This window comes from Pomacea canaliculata, linkage group LG7, assembly GCF_003073045.1.
Source record: "Pomacea canaliculata isolate SZHN2017 linkage group LG7, ASM307304v1, whole genome shotgun sequence".
Lineage (NCBI taxonomy): Eukaryota > Metazoa > Mollusca > Gastropoda > Architaenioglossa > Ampullariidae > Pomacea > Pomacea canaliculata.
The window spans coordinates 23,238,976-23,254,449 of NC_037596.1; the positions used below are offsets into that span (position 1 = coordinate 23,238,976).

Here is a 15,474-nt window from a genome sequence, read left to right on the forward strand (position 1 = left end):
GTCCGAGTGTAATGGTTGCCTTCATCTTTCAAAAATGAGTTGTATAATTCAATAGCTTTTGTAAGAAAAGTAGATGGTTCTTTAAAAGATGGTTGCAATATATCTCTTAACTGTGTGCGCAAGTATGTGTGATGCATTAAGTTGTATATTATTTTATTTGTTCAGTAGTTTTGCACTCTAACCCTATAGTTTATTTTATTTGTCCTTTTTTGTACACTAATTGAAAATTGGATAATTCTGTTGGCTGTACCCTGTTGTTGATGTTTATAGGTCCCTTACTGGATATAGACATGTATTTGAATAGTATGCAGCCACATTATATAGCTTATAGCTTATATTATTATATTAGAAAGACTAATCATGATTAATGGATACAACATGAAGTCTATACATCTGGTGCAAATCATTGGCACTAAGCATTTGTTCTGCATATGTTTAAGTGGTAGGTGCCAGCAGCTGACAGTATGAATAACATGAGACAAAATGTATCAATATAGGTTTGATTTTTTGACCTGCAAGACTGCTTTGCTGATTTTTTAGACAGTTTCTAATGGAATCAAAAGTTAAGTCCTTTACTGTCGCTCACTTTTCTATCATGAAGCAAACATGCGCTACAAACAACCTGTTGCTCGCAGCAGATTCCTGTAAGTGATAGTAGAAAATGCCATCCTGTTTATGCACACTACAATCATGTACAATGGTGAACAGGCGAAAATCATTTAGGTGGCATGTAGTTTTTGTTTTTATTGAGATCATAGTCTGTAAAGGCATTGCCAATACAGGGAGAATTGGCTGTCCTGGGTTCATGTTTTGTCTTGGGCACACTGTTTTTCTTTTCTGCATATGGCATCTGCTTACAGGACTGGCTGCTTTGCCGTGATATCGGCTTAGTTCATGGTTAAGCATGAGATATCAGTTCCCTCCGTAAAAGCATTGAACCTGAAGTCATGCAGCTGGTTGAAGGCAAAGCCTGATGGTTCTCCTTCCTTGATAAACTAAGTTCCTATTTTTGTTGGGTGAACAAGGAAACTATTCCAGCCACAAACAAGCCTGGAGATAAATTTACGAAAACATCTTTATTTAAAATTTGTGTGGAGATTGGTTAAGTTGTAATTTGCTGTGAGCTGAGATGAGAGTGACATTTTTTGTGTGTGCACACTGCTGTTTACTTTTGCCATTGTTTGCAGTACGTTTTAGCCTAGTAGAAAATAGGCTTATTTCAAAAAGCAGATAATGTACATACCTTTGTTTCTGCAGCACTAAACATAATAAACAAGATGCTTTTTTTATTATCAATTATTAAGTCACACTGTTTGGCTGCCTTTGCTTGCACTTTTGCAGCTATCAAGTTAAGATCAATTATTGGTTGATGAATATGGAATTCTTGCAGATGTATTTGAAAGTGTTCCTTCATGTGTCTTTTTGCTAGAACTGCTGCAGAACAATTGTGGTGAAGATAAAAAGCACAGTGACAGTCTTTCTTTGACCCAGGTCACTGACATTGTGATATGTGATACCATGTTTGTAAACTGTATGCTGTTCAGTCTTCAGAATGTTGTATGCAAGCTCTGCGCTTTTGGCAGGTTTGTCTGGGAACTTTTAAAGTAATAGAGGGGGTGAAAAATCAGTTTCTAATGACTTAAGTTCAGTATGAGACATTTCCTTAACCCTGGGTGAATTCTAAATTTCTGTTCTTGAGATACAAATATCACCATGCACAGAAAGAGGTCAACATGGGTACCAAAATTGTACAGAAATAGGTTTGCATTGTGAATACCTAGTCAACTGGAGGACTGTGTTATATATTTGACCTGTCTGTACAGATGGGACTTTCACAAGCATGTCTTTCAGTTCAGGGTGGGGCATGTACTTCGAGAGCATAATATGGTTATTCACAAAGCTCTGGGGAAATACTATCTTGCACTGAACTTACCCATTTCTCCGACATAAATTTTGCACCTTACAAGTCTTTTAAGACTAATGTCAACAGAAGTCGGGATCTAGAGGTGATGAAAATAAAAAAAAAACTTCAAAGGAAATCTGCATCTTTCCTTTCTCTGCTAGACATGTTAGAAATTTGAGTGAATCTAAGACAATACCAAAAATAATAATCAACAATAAATACTTTGTTGGATGTTTTAGCCTATGTTTGTCTTACTCTAAACAGATGCAGATATGAGTATTTAAGCTATATCTAAGTTAATGCTGAAATGTTTTGTAAGTACTCGAGAGCTACAACTCAAAAATCCATCTTCCACACACTCTTCAGAAGTGATTTTGTCCGGGTTTTTTTCCCCATTTTTATCTTCCTTTATGTCTTTAGACAACTCTCATGCCTACCAAAGTCGTGAGTTGCAGAAAGTAAAATTTGTGAGCTTTGACAAAATCAAGTAGAGAATTACCAGCTTTAAGCATCCAGCAGAAATAATGCGGGTGAACAGGGGTGGTTGGGGTGGAGGACAATGATGAGCTGGGCGTCAAGTGGTGCGAGGAGTTCCGTGCCACGCAGCACAGCGCCGCATGCCAGCCTCGGGTTGCTGACTGCCGTTGCAGCATCGATAGCTTGTCGCTGACCTCCGGCACCAGAGTAAGGCGCGATCGAACTTGAGAGTGAGACTTTTTTTTTTTTTAATCGATTGTTGAGATTGTTGCTGCTGTCCGTGCCGGCGCTGCTGTCAGACGTGAGTAACGTCTTACCGCTGCTGTTGTCGCTGTTCTTTCTATTGATACTTTCCTCAGTTTTTCCTTCTTCTTCGTACGCGAAACTTGCAGCGGATTTTTACACAGCATCATGCATATTTAAAGTTGCAGTTTTTCTGGTGCGTTTGGAGTTTAACACGTTGACAAACCCGATCAATCGTGATATACATTTCTAAAACTCGTGAGTCTAGGGAAGAATTATACAACTCACATTTTTTTCCAATATGTAGGGGGTTGAAACTGTAAATTTCTCGTGTAAACGTTCGACAAGGAACAAACTATGTGATCATTACCGATGTCAAACAGGTTCAGGCAACCTAAGGTTCAAGACGGTCAACCACGAACAGGTTTTATTTTTATTTTTTTCGATGATTTAGGTTTTGGTTGTTAACTTTGCTTTGAAAGTGCTTGCTCCAAAATATTAAAAAGTCGACACAAGAGTTCAGCCAATCAGCTGCAAGGATCGACGAACAGACAAAAGGTCGCCCCCACAGGACTTTGTTGGTTCCCCTTTCCTCTTTGAACCCTGTTCGTAATCATGATCGAACCGGGATTAGGAGCACCCATACTTCTAGCTAAGAATCAGGGGTCAACATTGATAGGATAGTTTCCTGAACCAGGTTCAGACCGAGAATGATCGATAGTCAGATGAAGACCCGGCAGATCGCCAGAGGTCGGAGTAGTGTCCACCAAAGAAAGTGCTAAGCGTTCTTGGTAAAGAAAAAACATCGAAAACTGGAGATGATGACATTAATTGTGCCCGCTTACTAAACATTGAATGTGATGACATTAATTGTGCTCGTTTATTAAACATTGAATGTGATGACATTAATTGTTTTCGTTACTAAATGGTGAGGGGACTTGCTCCGCCCTCTTCTCCCTTCCCCCAAACCTTCGCTTAACGAAGAGGCTAAAGGTCTTGCAGAAAATATAGGAAAAGATGAATTCATCATTAGGACAAGTGTTTTGCACTTAAGAAACACTCTCTCTCCAGGTGATGCGTACTCTGTTCATTGACCCGACCATCAAGGGGTTAAAGGCATCTTTTGTACGCAAGAAAGCTACAAAGGATATGGATGTATGTTGTGAAGAAGAAAAAAACCTTTTAGTTTTACCCCGTCATTTTATGTACTTTTATTTGTTTTATTTTATTTGTAACTGTATACCAAATTGAAATATTCATAAATAATGTTTTGTGAGTGATGTCAGTTCACATCTACATTATCAAAGGCGTGTGAATGTTGTCTTTTCCTGCATTTTGCTTTTTTAAGCACTTCTTCTCTCCCTTTCTTTTTCTCATTGTTTCTGTGGGTTTTTTTTTAAATAGATGTCAAAGATGTTTTCTACCCTCTAGATATACACATAAGACTTTAATGCTTTTACAGAACATTGCAAATCTTGCTCCGCAAGTGTTTTTAATCGTCTTAAGCGTCTAAAAATACGATCTACAACGAAAAAACCTCGCAGAACAGCTTTCTGGTGTCACTCTCCTGTATAGAGATGATTAATATCTCTAACACTTTTGTGGCCCCGCATATAAGTCAGCTAGTACGAGCGATCGTATCTCCTTTCCGTACACAACAATCCCTGTACAGCCCGTGAAGCTTACGGACACTTTTCTGTGTGGAATGAAGGTTGCGAACTCTCTTGCAAGCTGCCCCAGCCTGGGAGGGACGCGGGACCCCTCGGTACCACATTTCAAACCGGGAAAGGGTGTAAGGGTGTTTGAACACTAAGTGATCTCCTGGGTGGAGATGTCTGGCAGCATCCTGGCTGAGTGAAATTGTCAGCGAAGTGGGTTGGTCTCGATGGCTCAGTGGGAAGCCCACGGCGCACGCACGCGCGCGCTGCGACGATGAACGTGGCCCGTGCAGGCAGGTTCTACAGAGACGCACATCTCCGACAAACAGTCGAGGAGCTGCAGTCGGAAGTTCAAATAGCTGCAGTAGCTGATGGGGAATTTACTGCTAACGGATTAAACAGGTACAAGGGACACATCTTGCGCAGTAAGTCTGCCGTGCTTGTTCCACTTTGTTGTTGTTGTTGTTGTTGTTGTTGTTGTTGTTGTTCTGTTGTTTTTTTTAATTGGGGGAAGGGGATTATCAAGCAATTTTATGAATTCGCTCAAAGCAACTTTACCTGTATCTGTCTTTCTCTCAACATAACTACCTATCCGTCTATCCTTCCATTTGAAATGATTTGTTTTAAATAATGTGTGTCTCGAAAGGTTAATTATGTCGAAAGGGTAACGGAAAAGCGATGATGTAGCTGATCTCCTAAAATATCCCAGGATCCATCTACGGTTTATACTTACCCTGATTTTTTTTAAATTATTTGTATTTTAATTTTGATTCAAAGATCGATCTTAACCTAAAATTAACCTCTAGAATTTCCTGATATCAATGTACCCACGTCTATGTTGTGGCACAACGATTGATCCTCGCATGATGCGAGATAATTATTATTACAAAATTAAACAAAAAACTACAGTGAGTACATTTCACAGACCCAGAGGATGGTGGTGGGGTGGGGCAGTTCTTATGTCTAACGACTGGGTAAAGATCAGTGTATGGTATTATTCACTGCAAGATAGTATTTCCTCAAATCTGATGGATACCCTTTCGGTTCTCGAGATAGCGGTTTACAAACATCACTATACACAGAAAGAGTTTGGGTATAGGTATCTAGTGTCTCTGCCAAAAAAAGTGATGTCCTTCTCAGTACATGACTTTCAGCCATCACCTTGCATCACACCTGTTTTGTGATCTTCGTTAATCGCAAGATGTTCGTCTACTTAAAATAGATTCATCTTGTTATTTGTGAAGTTTATTTCTGTCACTCAGGGGTGGGGGGTGGGGAGGCAAGTTCTTGATGTCCAGAATACTTAGATTGTAGTAAACAGATTGATTTCATGTTACCTGGCATCCTGTCTATAGACAGGTGAAATCTTTGATGTCTGATACTGATACACGACGTGAACCCTTAACCTAAGTCCAAACAAATTAACAGATTTGCAACAAAAGCACTAGAAAGGTGACTAAATTTCTGCAATTGTTAAAATCTTGAAGTGAGGTCCCTGCCGTTTATAAAGGATTTTTTCATTTAATGTTTTCTTTCACCCTTCATACATCTTTTTATTAATTATTTATATTGAGTTATATGTCTCGGTACTGTCGGCAGTTCTTAATTTTGTTAATCTCTTTTGTGAGAACATTGCACTTTTAACAAAAAATTTGTGATGATTCTCTTCAGCTGCTCGATACAAAGATTGTGACTGATTGACATCGATCTGTCTTTGGCATCAAACTCTTGTCAGCTGATTGGCACATGGATCTTGGATTCAAACTGACACATTGATTCCTTTATTTTATTTCAATTCAGATTGTTTACTTTGAATTCAATTTGACGTGTTGATATCAAACTCTTGCCTCAGGAACAAGGAACCCATCGACTCTTTGGTCAGAAATTTTTGGTAAGGCATGTTTGCATGGTAGCCTGGTAAGTTAAGATAGGAATATGTGTGTGTGTATATATATATCTTGTATATCTAAATATCCCTGAGAGGGTCAAAGAAAAAAGAATCTTGAATTTTGTCAGGGTGCTCTTCTTCTATTCGCGAGAGATACACTCTTGTTGTAGGTTGGTGCTGTCTACGAAAGCCCCAAAAACCTGTTAACTGTGTCCATCTTCATTTTATTTTTCAATTTTGCAAGCACTTCAGAGGCTGATGGTGTCTCTCAGACGGAAGGTGCTATCAGCTGTCGTGCCAATGTTACTCTCGTTTGGCGGCGAGCCAAGGTGGTTTGTCACGCTGGCATTTTAATGAAAACTATTTGTCTGGCAAGTTGGCAGTTTTTCTTGTAATCAAAACCTCGTGGTCACTGTATAGTTTAGAAGATGTGTCCGGTAGGAAGGAGGACTTTTTCTGGTAGGAAAAAAAAGCAAGTATTTCCTTGGTACGACTTCGCGAGGTGAAATCAAGTGATGTTTGGTCTACCGATTCCTATTTTGTCCCAAAATGTTAGTCCTTTGTCACACCCTTCCTTTTGCAATATCATGTCACTCTCAGCTCTTGTTCTTGTTATTTGTTTCCTCTTTGTGTTTTCTGTAGTTCATTTTAGTCTTGTTTAGTACATTTATTCTTTTATAGCTCACATGTTATTTGTTTGTTGTCCTGTCCCTCGTATGCTGTCCATGTTTCGTTCTTGTTCTTAAGCGCTAAGAGCATGCTGCTTAGAATGTGAGTGTGCGCTTTACTAATTTTCCACTTTATAATTATTTATCTAAATTATTATTATTATTCTTATTATTATTATTCTTATTCTTATTATTCTTCTTCTTATTATTATTATTATTATTCCACGAGAATGTATGCATTTTTTTCCCGACTGTGCAAATTCACTAGTGCAAAATACAACCTCAACCTTACCAATAAAAGGATATATATACACACATACATGCAGTACATTGAACTTTATATGTACTAGAACTATTTCTTGTTTGTAGCGATTAAAGTGAAGGAAAAATTCATTATGTATTTCGCAAGCTCTGCACTGCTCTAAACAAAAACAAAAAAAAAACAAACAAAAAAAAAAAAAACACCAACAAAACTGTGTGCAAACAGATCCAATTAAAAAAATTTGTTAAACCTGACAAATATGGACAATTATGTATCAAGTTTAGCAAAGACAGTAAAACTTTTAGCTGCCATAGCATTGTGGTGTCACGTGCTGGACTCGTGGCAAATGACGTTGAGGTCTCAGACACTTTTTTTTTTTAATTTAAAATATTTGTAGAAACAGTCTCTGATAGCCTGCCACGCAACTAAAAGCTATTTAACTAGGAGAACAATTGACGGCAGACAATGAATCAAACCTTCCGTGACAAACATAATCACTTCCATTTTCTATAGGAGCATTTTAACCCTTTCCCATCACTTCACCTCACTGGGTTCAAAGCAGACAGGAATTGGATGTGTTGACTAGAAACAGGCACAGAACCATTAAGTGGGCTGATAATCTAGAGGTCACAGCTATGGCTACACTTACTCAAATTTCTTTGTGTAAATCGTATGTGGAAAAATAAACAAGGAAAGACTGTAACTGCAGGAACACATCGATCTAAACTGTCCCTTGAAGGGTTAACATTTACAAATATCAACTACATCACGCAAAAGTTCCTATATCAATCTCTTTTTTTTTTTAAAGTAAAAAATTGTTGTGGCAGAAGCCTACTAATATTAAAGATCCATCTAGGTAATGACGTTTAAAACTGTCAAGCACACTGCACGAAAATTCCTTACATCAATCTTGTGAAAACTATTTCAACATGGAATAAAAACTTTTTAAAGAGTCGTTCTCGCGGAAGTGGCCGCTTTCATCGTATTCGGTATTTATTTTTAAGTGCAATTGTTATCGTTTTTCTACATGTTTGTTTTGTTTTTTATTTACTTATTTGACGGGTAGTGTTTCTGATACTCTTGCCTTTTTCGCTGCCGTAGAGACGGGGGATGATTGGATGGCTGGGAAGCTGACCACACAATTTGCGATGGTCTCGGACTCTGGTTTCCCAAGTTTTTAAGGCTAGATGTGATGAGATTTTCTGGAATTACACTATATGTAGGGAAACTGAGACAGATGATTTAATAGGGCAATAAAACAGATAAATTTTATTGCGATATATTGCTATCTTCCATCATTATATTTCTTCCGTCCCTTTTTTTTCTTTCTTTTACTCCAGGTTCTTCTTTTGCCATCTGCAGCTATCTGTATCGATTCATCACCATTGCATTTACATTAACATCAAACCACAGTTCTTTTCACCATTTTTCTTCTTTTGTTCCCTTTTTTTTTAACTCTGGTGGATTGATGAAATGACGACGTCGGCGATGATGATCATTATTGTTGCTGTTGTTTTGCAGTGTCCTTTGTCCTTGTCTTTACCTGAGACTCTTCATAAACTTTAGAAAAATTTGACCTAATGCTTAGCGTGCCTGTCACGTGACCACTACATAGATCACATGACGACGGTACAGTGGCTGACACGCAGACTACTGGAGGACTCCTAGTGCATTCTCATCCAGTCTGCGACAAAGCCAAGGTGAAAGGGTAAAGGTTAGGGGCTGGACTTGGAGCGTTTTCTGGACAGGATGCCGGCGCGAAGTGGCTGGAGAAACTGCAAAAACAAGATTGGGAAATACAAGAAGAAAATAACCGCTGTGGTGTCCGCCATCTTGATCGCCGTGGCAGTTTTCTTCCCCTTGAAGCACTTCAACGAGGAATACATGAAGCAAGCTCTTAATGTTGGTGAGAAGACTATTAACAAGACTACTTATATAACTGCCATATCGTCTAAATTCTTGACAACTTTCTTTCTTTCTTCCATCCTTTCAGTATAAGAGATAAGCATGTTACCTGACATTGTGACCTCAGCATAGTCCTATGCCCTTTCACCTGGAGTCTATTGCCCACAATACTGTGTTAGCTAAACACATTGCACAAAATATTTCACGATTTCTTCAGAGGGACAAGCGGACAGCAGAGTGGTTAGAGCGCTTGCGTCCGAACTGAGAGGCTTGCTGGTTCCATACCCGAAAACCTCAGCAAGCTAATAAAGCTTCCTTGTCATTACATCTTTGAAGAGATAGGAGGCTGACAAAAAAAAAACAAAACAAAAACAAAAACAAAAAAACAAAAAAACAAAAACCCCACAAAAACCCCAAACCAACAATATAAAACAAAACAAACAAATCATCTGATGAGAATGATCAACAACACACGAACTGCTTGCTGAAAATAAATTTTAAAAACCCACGAACAGGTCAAAGACCAAGAGCTCAATGGTCAGTTAAAATGGCTGGATAAATTTGATTTCTTCCCAGAAATATATTCAATATTTCTAATGCATTCTAAAATAATAGAATTGTTTTATACTGTTCCCGTCTGCATGAGAAATCAGTCTTTGAAAAAATATTTAATTGTTGCCTTCACAGATTCTGAAGTCTTAGTGGCCACATCTCCGGGATGGCCGTTTAGATGAGTCAGTCCTACACTTCTAACACGCCTGAGTGGCGAACTTTGTGACCCCTTGGGTCTCACCTATTATTAACAGATCTCTTTAACTGTGGTGGGCAGTTGGTATCCATCAGCCGATGAAGGATGAAATGATGACAATGAACCCAGAAAGGTCAGAGGCTTTAATGCGTTTGGATCACGGTAGTCACGTGTCTGGGCTCGTGGTGCCACTTGTTATTCTGCTGTTCCAATGAAAGACCCACGAAGTATAAGTATCTACTGTTGAAATGTAAACAACTACTGTCGAAGTAATAAAAAAGCAATAAAGGCGTTAAAGAAAAAAAAAAGAGAATGGATTATTACTCTTTGTCCTGTGCTTATCGTGTATTTCATATCGTATTCCACAAATGTAAAAGAAAGGGTTCGACTTGTTAGGGTTGTCGACTTTCAGGTAACAGAATATCATGATCTTTATAATATCTAAAAACGTAAGTCAAAGCTAAAGATGTTTTGCTAAAATCGACTAAGTTTTAAGGTACCGAAAAAAAAGCAACACGGACAAGAAGGTTCAAAACGATAATGCATCAGATTTTCGAAAGCTTTACAAACAATGAACTCTTTGATAAAAGTTCAAGACAATGATTCTATTTATCGGTGTCAAGAAGACCATGGAGTGAGTGATGCCGAGTCTGGGAGAAATTTTCATTGAGCAACAGTGTTGATACACTCAATATATGAATAAGCCCACACTACTTCGTGCATATCGATAGAAAAGATTGAGGGAAATGTACACAACACGTGTTAAACAAGTAATATTTAGTTTTTTGCCATCTTCTTCCAATTTTTTTCTATGTTGTTACGATATTTTAAAATTTAAACCCACAGAAGCTGACAAAACAAAAAACAAAAACGCAGGTGGATTGGACTTCCTAGATTCTTGAAATGAAATATAAAAACTACTGAAAGCTATTCAGATAAAACAAGACGAATAAACTCGGCATCGAAAGCGTTGTCAATGTAAGCCGATCTGTTTTACCTACAAGATCATTTTTAGCATCCGATTACAATGTAATTTCAGCAGTGGCACAGAGTATTTGTAAGGATTGAACTTTTATAATTTAAGTAGTCATGATTAAATTGTAAATATTTTTCTTATGTTGGCATGCTTGACATTTATTGTTGGCTGGTTGTTGGTTTGGGAAAGAGGTGTTTTCGCACTATGAAGGCAGAGGGAGGATAGAGGAAGCCGGAGAAAAACTAGAGGACATGTCTAATACACAGAGAGTATCCCGAGACAAGATCTGAACTCACAGCCTCTCAGTCGTGACAAATAAGCGAGTGTTTGAACCACTGCACTACCGTGAGCCCCACAACACCATAATATCCTCATCAACATTCTTGATGGAATTTATCTTTGAGGAGTTAGCTAGTCGTTTACCCCGATCTGACACTAAAGACAATAAAGAACGGAGTTTGTGGTCAGTGGTGCATGCAAATGAGAACATGTCAGGTTTTTGACAATATTTTGAGCACACCGGCGTAAGAGAAAATAGACCCAATAAATAATCTTGAATGAACTCTGGTACTATATCGACGGGGTGACACAAAATCAATTGTAATTTAACATTTTCTTCCTTTTTCTTTCCAGTCTTCATCTTCTCTCATTCCTTTCCTTACCCATTTTCTTTCCTCTCGCTTGCTCGATGTATCGGAGGTTTACATAATTCCACCCCCCCCCTCCACTAACTCTCCCGTCTCCCTGACGAAGTTTCCCTGGTTCTTCTTTCTTCTTTCTTCTAGTGACAAGTATAACATCGCTGTTTCGTCAAATTCTCTTCCAGGGACTACGTCGTCTGCGATCGCATCTCAGCTGATATACCGTCTTCCAACTGCCCTCCGACCTTTGCACTATGACCTCGAACTTATTCCTGACATCTACCAGGCCAACAGCTCGAACTTCAGCTTCCAGGGCACTGTCAAAATAGAATTCGTATGTAGAAACCAGACGTCTGATGTTATCTTACATGCTGTGGACCTGACTATTGTGGAGCTTGACGTTCAGCTTAGGTCATGGGATCCACAGGACGATCCCAACATCCTTATAAAGGTAAATCATGAGAATAATATCGTAAGAACGAAAAGGACTCTGTTCCGTGGGTTCCCCAAGTTACCATGGGGAAACGACTTACTCTCGTTTTATAACTACGGCCCCTGGATGGTCGCACTGAGCCTCTTCTATAACAAAATCCTTTCCTCACTTCAGTCCTTTCAGATTAGTAAGGAGCGCGAAACTCTTGAACTCCACTTGCTGCGACCTCTACAGGAGAAATATCGCTACCTACTCACAGTTACCTTCCGGGGACAAATCACAGACCTCTTCCGCTCCATGTATTTTTCAAGCTACCAAGAGAATAACCAGACCAAGTAAGAACCATCTTTTTGACATGACAGCCTCGTTCTCATGACATCGTCACCGTTAGTGAAGGACTATTGAAGCAATCTGGAAATGTTGGTATACTGATCCGGTGTGTGTAAATAAATAAATAATGACCGCTAGCTTCTCTTCCTCAACTCATTTACACATTTTCTCTTAATTTGCTCTCAACCCTCATCGCTGACTTTCATCATCGCCATCATCATGTCACTTTTCTTTGACCTGCCAGTATGGCCACCATATATTTTTCGTATGTTATTGGATGTCTCAAGTTCTTTTTCGCGGTTATTCCGTGGGTTTTCATCCCTCGAAAGGTTTCGTTTTAGTCAGACACATATGGCTATGTTTGGTAAATGTTTGACATATAGTCACACAGTTGAAAATAAGTGTCACAAGCGAGTATATTTGCTAGAGCTTTAAGTTCATTATTGAGTTTCAACTTTGACATGGTATTGTATTTTGTGTAGGTATTTTGTCTCCACGATTTTCGTCCCTAACCACGCGAGGCTGGCTTTTCCTTGCTTTGACGAGCCTGCTTTCAAGGCGAGATTCACGCTGACCATCCTGAGGAAAGAAAACTTCATTTCTATCTCGAACATGCCGAGGAATGACACGCATGAAAGGTGAAAGGGGACAAACAAAGAACAAACAGTTAGATTATACGACTAGGTTCTGTGTCAGCACAAGTGTGAAGACTCCACTACACGATAAATATTGTCAAACGATTGTCCACGTTTGTCAACAAAATTGTCAACGGCAAAGTTTTATGCTATGAGCATAGGTCACACGTTTGGTTTTCAGCACATTTGTCAATAGAATTGTCAATGTTGATGTTTGGTTTTCGCAACATTTGTCAATAGAATTATCGACGGGGACGTTTGGTTTGTCGACCATTTCCTGACAACACCGCTGATGTCCACTTACTTGCTGACTTTCACGGTGTGTCAATTCAACTACAAAGAGGTTAACTCCAGCAGGGGCTACAAGGTAAGGGAATAAAATTATCGAGAAAACACGGTTTATAAATAAAAATCTCTCTTTGAACTAGAACTGATACCTCGATATTAGATATTCTAACCACACATGTTTGTATGTTTGTAGAAAGTGTCTTTTGAAAACAGTCGCTAGTGCTTAATTTCACAATAGATGAAAGATGATAAATCGCAGTTTTATAAGCGTTAGTTAGGAAAGTGACGTCATGGTGGTCACGTGCAGCTGAGGGCGTGGTCGCGGCCGACAGTATCCTGGAAACGGAGCACGCGCTGGACATGGCGGAGCTGTGATGGACTATTACAACGACTACTTCACTCTGGCCTTCCCTCTCCCAGAACAAGGTCAACATGGCTTCTACTTCATTGTGTGTCTGATTTTTGGTTTGTTTGTTTTGCCCGCCTTCGTCCTTTCGCCCAGGTGGTGAGCGAGGGAATGGATGAGTGAGTAGACAGACGGCTGGGTAGTTTGATTTGAGTAGGTTAGAAGACGTTTATTTGTTCGCGGACATTTTTCTGGCAGCTAAGGTTACTCAGTAAATAGACAAACCCCTCCAAACCCAGATAAATATCTTCAATCACTCATTCATTAAAAGTAAGAAATAATAACAACAAACACAGTTTAATGAAATTTTTGACTAATGTGAAAGGGCAAACATTCCATGTCGTTTGTAGACCTGATAGGGTGGACAACTGATTTCTTGCCAACAACTGGCATGGTGAGATGTGTTGTTTTTATCCAGAATTGATAGCACTACCGGGATTCCAGTACGCTGGCATGGAGCACTGGGGTCTCGTGTCTTACAGCGAGAACTCTATGCTGCTTTCGGAAGAAATGGCGAGCATTAACGACAAGGAAGCGGTGACAAGAGTTATCGCCCATGAGACGGCGCACATGGTACGTTTCAAGGGATTGCACGTGATAAACGTGTTATTTTATTTAAAAAAACTTTGTCAATAAGTTTCTTTCTATTACTTTGTATGTTTATGTATGTGTGAGAAGATGACTGACAAGATATCGTCCATGTTACATTTGACAAAATAGCTTCTTATGACGTCGGCAAATGACGTCAACGTGACATTGATAAGTCGAAAAACCCTCGACTAATTTGGTGACTTCTTGATGCAAAAGACGAGATTGCTTCAATTATTTGCATAGCATAAAATATCCACTTTAATAAAGTGCGCTTTAATCTGTGCGCAGGTTTTTACGAGAACCCTTAGGTTGCAATTGCTGCTTTTTTCAATTACTTGTGTTCAGGTGGTCGGGACTGCTGACTATGGCCATGGGGGATGACACTTGGCTTAATGAAGTTTCGCTACCTTGTGGAATTACCTGGGGACCGACTACGTTCGCTGCAGTGGAAAATGTTAATGTTTTTGTTGACGTGTGCGGTGTGGGTCGGTCTGTATGACCGATGAACTCAAATTTTGTGAGACTTACTGTCTGCAAAAAAAAATCAATATTCCTTGATTGAAAGACACTCCTCCCATCCTATTCATATCCTTACCATTTTGCACTAATCCACCAAGATTGTAGTCACAAATATGCCTGTAAAAAAATAATCCTTTCCGTTTGGACGAAATTAAGCGTCTACAATGGACAAAAAGTGATTTCCGCTGTCCTTTAAATCGAGTTATCAGGACAGTCTGACTGGGGTTACACCCAGCTTCATTACGACCTGGTGTGGCAAGGTAAGTAGAACAAGGCATGGTGAATACAGCATGGAACTTCATTTAGATATAAGTGCAAAGGTGGGAGTTGGAGAGAAATGTGATTAATTGTGTGAGATTAGTGTGGGTGTCTCAAGGTGAAGTGTGTGGGTGTGCGAGGATGGAAATGTGTGATAAAATGCTGAGACATTCATTATTCTGCAACTTTGTTCGGCCACTTTTTGTTCTATCTCATCTTCTTCCCCTCCCTTTATCTTTTCACTTTTCCGTTTCTCTCTGCCTCCAACTTCTCATCCCAGTTTATCTCTCTTGTTTTCTCCCCCCCCTTTAATTGAACCGATTCAGCACATCATTTCATTTTTTTGTACCCATTTTCTACTTTAACTCGCTCCTCAAACGCACCCTCCAGCTCTGGTAGATGACCAGTCCTGTCAAGACATCCGCCAGCGATGCTAAAGACTTCTACAGAAGAATCCGTCACTACACAGGAAGTTGATAGTAAAATCAAGACTCCGTCCCGCCTCAACAGCATCATTTCTACGTGAAGTAATGCCTGCAACCACCTCGAATTTTCTGGCAAGCCAGATTAGATGCCTTCTCGTCATAGGATGCAATCGCAGAAACACGTTTATAAACTTCACTTTTTACCTCCTATTTTGTGTGT

General features: G+C 39.3%; 1 protein-coding gene across 1 annotated transcript; it reads left to right on the top strand.

The window, feature by feature from the left end:
* The first annotated feature begins 37 nt into the window (after positions 1 to 37).
* On the top strand, positions 38 to 14,022 carry LOC112567866 (aminopeptidase Ey-like). Its single transcript, XM_025244728.1, has 8 exons — positions 38 to 4,706; positions 8,621 to 9,005; positions 11,555 to 11,820; positions 11,977 to 12,137; positions 12,615 to 12,770; positions 13,008 to 13,134; positions 13,363 to 13,481; positions 13,880 to 14,022. Exons 2-8 carry the CDS (start codon positions 8,849 to 8,851, stop codon positions 13,983 to 13,985), a joined length of 1,092 nt encoding a protein of 363 aa, XP_025100513.1. The 5' UTR covers positions 38 to 4,706; positions 8,621 to 8,848; the 3' UTR covers positions 13,986 to 14,022.
* Positions 14,023 to 15,474: the final 1,452 nt, after the last annotated feature.

Excerpts from the sequence above, each read along its gene's own strand:
- LOC112567866 (XM_025244728.1), top strand. The coding sequence starts at position 8,849 with ATGCCGGCGCGAAGTGGCTGGAGAAACTGCAAAAACAAGATTGGGAAA. Across the intron at positions 11,821-11,976 it reads ATCCCAACATCCTTATAAAG|TCCTTTCAGATTAGTAAGGA; the intron begins GTAAATCATGAG and ends TCCTCACTTCAG. Across the intron at positions 13,135-13,362 it reads ACTCCAGCAGGGGCTACAAG|CTGAGGGCGTGGTCGCGGCC; the intron begins GTAAGGGAATAA and ends GGTCACGTGCAG.